A 6,732-nucleotide genomic window follows, 5' to 3' on the forward strand; every position below is an offset into this window, starting at 1 on the left:
TTCCCCCAGATCATTCTTGCTACTACAAGCTCTGGGAAGGGTTGTTTGATATTGAAAAGACTTCTTTATTAGAGAGGATAGCCCCATGAGTCTCCCTCTAGTTCTTTAGACTGTTCAAGTTGGTTGTACAAAGATTCAAATCTACCAAGTGAACTGAAACTCCAAGAAAGCTAGCAAATGCCAATTTCTCATATTCACTCAAATACTGAGGAATAAGGAGGACTTTTTGTTGGGAATAACACTAGAATCCACAGAATGCCTTCTTACCAGTTTTTACAATGTATGTGGGCAAAGGACTTGGGTTAAAGGCCTGGGCCAACCAGGTAGACTGCTGAACCTGAACAAAATATTGAATCCAACAATTTGGATGCAGTAGTGGGCAGGTGAAGTGGAGGAGAGGGCATCTGTGATAGAAGAATCAGGGCCAGTGAGGTCTGCCTAGGGTGGTCATGCAGGGTGAATCAACAAGCACACAAAGGAGTCCAGACAGGTGGCCCACGTCTCTTGTCTTCAGAGTTTCCATAGCCAATAGAATTATGCACAGAATGGTGCACTCTCTTTTTCTCTTTTATAGTGTAAATTATGATTTCAGGAAAGAAATCCAAGGCTATTCTTGGAGGAAAAGCTGTAGACACCAATATCCTGTAGAAATGGTAGTATGATTTTCTCACAAAGGAGAGGAAAACACTCTGGAGAAAAATCTGGACCTCAAGGTAGGAGTAGAGTTGGCAGGCAGAGGAAACAGGAGTTGTTCAAGGTCAGTTCTCTACCTAGCGGATCCTCTATCTTTAATTCAGGCTCTTTAACCCACACTATTTATAAAATCTAATAAGGAGGAGGTCCGGGCATTCTAGCTTCATTCCCAGTAAGGTCCTGGGTCCCTCTGCTTGGTTCTTTCCTCTGTTTCCCTCACTTCCTTAGTTCCTGGGTCTTCCTGGCTCCTGACCTTTTGACTTCATTTCCCACTCCTGGTTCTGCTCCTGCCTCTTGGGAATTATGACATACTTGGCTAGTCCAGTTTTTCAACCAACTTTGAGTGTGTGCACTCTCTTAAGGACATGGTGGGCTCCTGCCAGCTACTCTGCTTCCTGCCATTCCATCCAGGAAAGGCAAGGGCATTTGGCAGAGCCCCCCATGAGTGATGAGGCTCCTATTGGTCAAAAGGGATTCAGAAGAACCTGAAGAATTTGAAGGTAGACTACAACTTTGTGATATCAAAAAATAAAGTGGCCTAGAATGTTATGGATAGATGTATATCAGTTAGCAATTAGCAAGCAAATTCTGTTTGAATATGTGTCCTTTGGTAGTTCCACCCCATCTCAACCTCCACCACAAACACACAAAGTCATGCTATTAAATTAATGATAACTCTGTCTTACAATGGAAGTATTTGACTGAAGAAGATACAGTAAACATGACATTTCTACAAACCAGGATGCTTAGGATATAAGGAATTCTGGATATCTGAAATTTCTAGTAGAACTTCCGGTTGGAGATACACATTCTCTATTACACATTCTCTATCCTTTGACACAATAAATATATTTTAAATAATTTACTCTGAGAATATAATTAAAGATGTACAGATACTGCAACACGATGTATCATAGTAATGACTTTATGCACAGTGAAGAACTGACATACATACGACGCACCTCTTAGGCATGGGAGCCAATGGAGAGCCTAATGCCATGTATGCCACTTTTCGAAAGTTTGGCAGGGTTGCGCAATCAGTCTTGCTTAAAGGGTGATAATGGATCTTTTCATTGGGTTTCTCTCCTTCCCTACCTTCACACCCTGATCTTTTTTTTTTTTTTTTTTTTTTTTTTTTTTTTTTTTTTTTTTTTTTTTAAAATAAATGTAAAATTTATTTTACATTCATCAAAGTAGTTTAAATTATATTATACATCATAATTTTCTAATATTAAGTTGATATTCAATTACATTTCTTTCTGCTATATGATGGACAGAAATATAGCATACTTTGAAATTTTTCTAAAGAGATAAGATATTAAATGTGATTTTCTTTTTTTTTTTTTTTTTTTTTTTTTTTTTTTTTAAATTTATTTATTATTATTATACTTTAAGTTGTAGGGTACATGTGCATAACGTGCAGGTTTGTTACATATGTATACTTGTGCCATGTTGCTGTACTGCACCCATCAACTCGTCATTTACATCAGGTATAACTCCCAACGCAATCCCTCCCCCCTCCCCCCTCCCCATGATAGGCCCCGGTGTGTTATGTTCCCCTTCCTGAGTCCGAGTGATCTCATTGTTCAGTTCCCACCTATGAGTGAGAACATGCGGTGTTTGGTTTTCTGTTCTTGCGATAGTTTGCTAATTATAGATTCAATGCCATCCCCATCAAGGTACCAATGACTTTCTTCACAGAATTGGAAAAAACTGCTTTAAAGTTCATATGGAACCAAAAAAGAGCCCGCATCTCCAAGACAATCCTAAGTCAAAAGAACAAAGCTGGAGGCATCACGCTACCTGACTTCAAACTATACTACAAGGCTACAGTAATCAAAACAGCATGGTACTGGTACCAAAACAGAGATATAGACCAATGGAACAGAACAGAGTCCTCAGAAATAATACCACACATCTACAGCCATTTGATCTTTGACAAACCTGAGAGAAACAAGAAATGGGGAAAGGATTCCCTATTTAATAAATGGTGCTGGGAAAATTGGCTAGCCATAAGTAGAAAGCTGAAACTGGATCCTTTCCTTACTCCTTATACGAAAATTAATTCAAGATGGATTAGAGACTTAAATGTTAGACCTAATACCATAAAAATCCTAGAGGAAAACCTAGGTAGTACCATTCAGGACATAGGCATGGGCAAAGATTTCATGTCTAAAACACCAAAAGCAACAGCAGCAAAAGCCAAAATTGACAAATGGGATCTCATTAAACTAAAGAGCTTCTGCACAGCAAAAGACACTACCATCAGAGTGAACAGGCAACCTACAGAATGGGAAAAAATTTTTGCAATCTACTCATCTGACAAAGGGCTAATATCCAGAACCTACAAAGAACTCAAACAAATTTACAAGAAAAAAACAAACAACCCCATCAAAAAGTGGGCAAAGGACATGAACAGACATTTCTCAAAAGAAGACATTCATACAGCCAACAGACACATGAAAAAATGCTCATCATCACTGGCCATCAGAGAAATGCAAATCAAAACCACAATGAGATACCATCTCACACCAGTTAGAATGGCAATCATTAAAAAGTCAGGAAACAACAGGTGCTGGAGAGGATGTGGAGAAATAGGAACACTTTTACACTGTTGGTGGGATTGTAAACTAGTTCAACCATTATGGAAAACAGTATGGCGATTCCTCAAGGATCTAGAACTAGATGTACCATATGACCCAGCCATCCCATTACTGGGTATATACCCAAAGGATTATAAATTATGCTGCTATAAAGACACATGCACACGTATGTTTATTGCAGCACTATTCACAATAGCAAAGACTTGGAATCAACCCAAATGTCCATCAGTGACAGATTGGATTAAGAAAATGTGGCACATATACACCATGGAATACTATGCAGCCATAAAAAAGGATGAGTTTGAGTCCTTTGTAGGGACTTGGATGCAGCTGGAATCCATCATTCTTAGCAAACTATCGCAAGCACACCCTGATCTTTACTCTTGCTTCCTGTGATTGCGCTCGCAAACAAAAGCGTAGTACATACGCCCTTCTCGGGTCTGCTTTCTGGGAAACCCAGGTTACAACAAAGAATACAGAAAACTAGTGGTTCTCAGTGGCCTTTGGGTAGGGGTGTGTGTGTGTGTGTGTGTGTGTGTGTGTGTGTGTGTGTGTGAGAGAGAGAGAGAGAGAGAGAGAGAGAGAGAGAGAGAGAATTTTGTAGGGAATTGAGAGAGAACAGGTTTTTTTCTCCCATTTTGCCTGTCACATCTCTCCTCTTTTCCCTCTGTATTAGTCAGGGTCCAATCAGGAAGTAGAAACATCACCAACTGTTCAAACAGATAAATCTTAATATAAAGATGTGTTAACTAGTAAAGATGGTCAACTAGGAAAAAGAACAAGATGAACTGTAAGGGGTTTAGAAGTAACACATTCATAGAGTAATAAGAAGAAGGAACTAAGAACTTACCCCCCGCAAGAGGAAAGTCAGCCTGACGATGGCAGAGACCCTTGCCAGAGGGTGTGGGCTTGAAGTGGACTGTAGGAGCAGCTTGCCAGGCACTGGAGAAACTCACCAGAGGCTGCAGGTGGGGAGCTGGTCCATAGCAATGGTCCCTGGGTAGTGAAAAAATTTGCTGGAGGGTGTAGACTGGCAGAGCTGGTGCACACAAGATACTGAGCTGAGCAGTGCCCAGCTTCCTTCATATTGCTCTGCTGGCTCTGAGGCCACGAACAGGAAGGGTAACTCCTTCCTTCTGTTTGACCTTGAAGTCTCATTCCAGACCCTCTCTTTAACAAGCCTAACATTAAGCCAGCTGGAAAAAGAGAAATGTCTACAGGACCCAGCTCCAGTATCAAGGGCAGAGCAGAGATAAATAAATTTGAAGTTGAGACGTAGTAAAAGGGTAACTGGCACATCCACCGTCTCTGTGTAAACTTTAAACTCAAAAGCATGAACAGCATTCATTCTATAATGGGAAGTTTAAAAACGGGAAATAAAAAATATGCTATATAAATAAAATACCAGTGATTATTATTTGATAATGCAACTACATTTTATTTCTCAGACTTATCTGTATTATTCACATTTTCTAAAAGAAAACGTGTATCTATTTTTATCTGGGAAAAAGGGTTATTTTAAAAGTTGTTTTTTTTTGGTTTTTTTTTTTTTTTTCGGTCAAGCTGTTCTTTATTTCACGGAGAAGCCGGGGGAGGGGCTCAGTCTTTCTTGGCAACAGCTTTCCTCATAGCGGCCAATACGTTGCTCAGCTCCTCCCGCTTCCTCTTGGCGCGGATGTGCGTCCCCACCGTTTTCTTGATAAACCTGAGGGCCCATTTGTCCTTGGAGACCTTCAGTAACTCCATGGCGCGCCGCTCGTACGGGGCAAAACCACACACCTCCCGAATCATGTCCCGAACGAACTTGGTGTGTTTCGTCAGACGCCCGCGGCGGCGGCTGTGCCTGAGCTTGCTCACGTTCTTGGTCACCTTGTGGCCCTTGTTGAGGCCCACGGCCATAGGGTAGCGTAGAGCCGTGGCTACTGCTCTCCCGTGGCGGCCCTGGTGGATTTTAAAAGATTTTCAGGCCTGGCACGGTGACTCATACCTATAATCCCAGCACTCTGGGAGACCAAGGCAGGCAGATCACTTGAGGTCAGGAGTTCGAGACCAGCCTGGCCAACATGGTGAAACCCCATCTCTACTAAAAATACAAAAATTAGCCAGGCGTGGTGGCGCAAACCTGTAATCCTAGCTACTCGGGAGGCTGAGGCAGGAGAATCGCTTGAACCTGGGAGGCGGAGGTTGTAGTGAGCTGAGATTGCACCTGAGTCCAGCCTGGGTGACAGAACAAGACTCCATCACAAACACACAAACAAACAGATTTTCATTTATTACAGAGGTACTAAATTCCTTTAGTAAACGCGCGATCCATTATTAAGCAAACATACCAGTGAGCTTGAAAGGGGCATATATACATCCATGAGTCTAAAGGACAGTGTTTTTGAGGACAGCAGGCTTCAGCTGGATTATCCCAGAGTCTCTGTCCCTCCTGTAAGCTGGGTCAGCATTCACCCTTAAGCTTCTTGTCTACATCCCACACTAATCACATAACATAAAAGGCACAAACCAGTGGCTCTTGCTCTATAGTCAAAACTACCGATACTAATGCCCTTGTAAATTTTTTGATGTCTTGAACTCTAAAATCTGCTTACATAGATCTTTGCAACCTGTTTGTCTTTGCTTTGGCTAAAAGTTCTTGAATTTTGCATCTTCTTTCCTACCATTCCTGGGGAACTTATCTGATCTCTCACCAATCTCCCTAGGCTTTGAAATTTAGCAACAGTAATATCAAATGACAGGTAGGTTCCCGCTGCCCTGCCTCTCCCGTTTTATTCCTCAATCTTTTCCCCCCTCCTCTGGTCCTTGGTTCAGGGCTCAATATCTTTGTCCCTGCCAGTCCCCTGCTGAACTGGCCTTCCCTTCCTTTCAACCAGCTATCCCCGATAGACCTTTAAGAGTCAGTTCAGGTGTCACTTTTCTAGAAAAACACCACCTGTAAAAGATCCTTTGTATACTTTTATGCATAGTACATTCTGCATTATTTTGAAATTATCGCTTTAGGTGCCTTGCCTTCCAGGAAGATGTGCTCTGAAAGCCTGTCCTCAGAGCTTCCTCTTGGTTTCCTCAGTATTGAACACAAGCTGGCACAGAGTGGGCATTCAATACCTGTTGGTGGAACTAAAATGTCTCCAAATCCTGTCTTCCTAGTCCCTTCCCTGCCATGTGTACCCTGGCATGATGGTGCCTGTGTCAGAAGGAAAACCCCTGGCCAGAGGAGCCAGGGGAGGAAGTCTTACATTCTGGTGTTAATACCAGCTCCTTGTGCTCCTTATCTTATATCAATGCGTGTTAGACAGATCTTATGAAACATTGAATCTTATATCAATGCGTGTTAGACAGATCTGTAGAAACAGACACATATACTCCTAAAAAACAGATTTTCATTTAAAAACTTTAAATGAAAAGTAAATTTAAAGTTTTTCATTTAAAAACT

At 41.5% G+C, this 6,732-nt stretch overlaps 1 protein-coding gene across 1 annotated transcript; it reads right to left on the reverse strand.

The window, feature by feature from the left end:
- Window positions 1-4,821: 4,821 nt before the first annotated feature.
- On the reverse strand, window positions 4,822-5,203 carry LOC102115543 (large ribosomal subunit protein eL36-like). The gene has a single exon (XM_065547557.1). The coding sequence runs from the start codon at window positions 5,193-5,195 to the stop codon at window positions 4,896-4,898; it is 300 nt and encodes a 99-aa protein (XP_065403629.1). The 5' UTR covers window positions 5,196-5,203; the 3' UTR covers window positions 4,822-4,895.
- Between the last annotated feature and the right edge of the window lie 1,529 nt (window positions 5,204-6,732).

The sequence above is a fragment of the Macaca fascicularis genome, chromosome 7 (genome assembly GCF_037993035.2).
Source record: "Macaca fascicularis isolate 582-1 chromosome 7, T2T-MFA8v1.1".
Classification (NCBI taxonomy): domain Eukaryota; kingdom Metazoa; phylum Chordata; class Mammalia; order Primates; family Cercopithecidae; genus Macaca; species Macaca fascicularis.

What these genes read in the sequence shown, in the direction of transcription:
- LOC102115543 (XM_065547557.1), bottom strand. Translation starts at nt 5,195, where the DNA reads ATGGCCGTGGGCCTCAACAAGGGCCACAAGGTGACCAAGAACGTGAGC.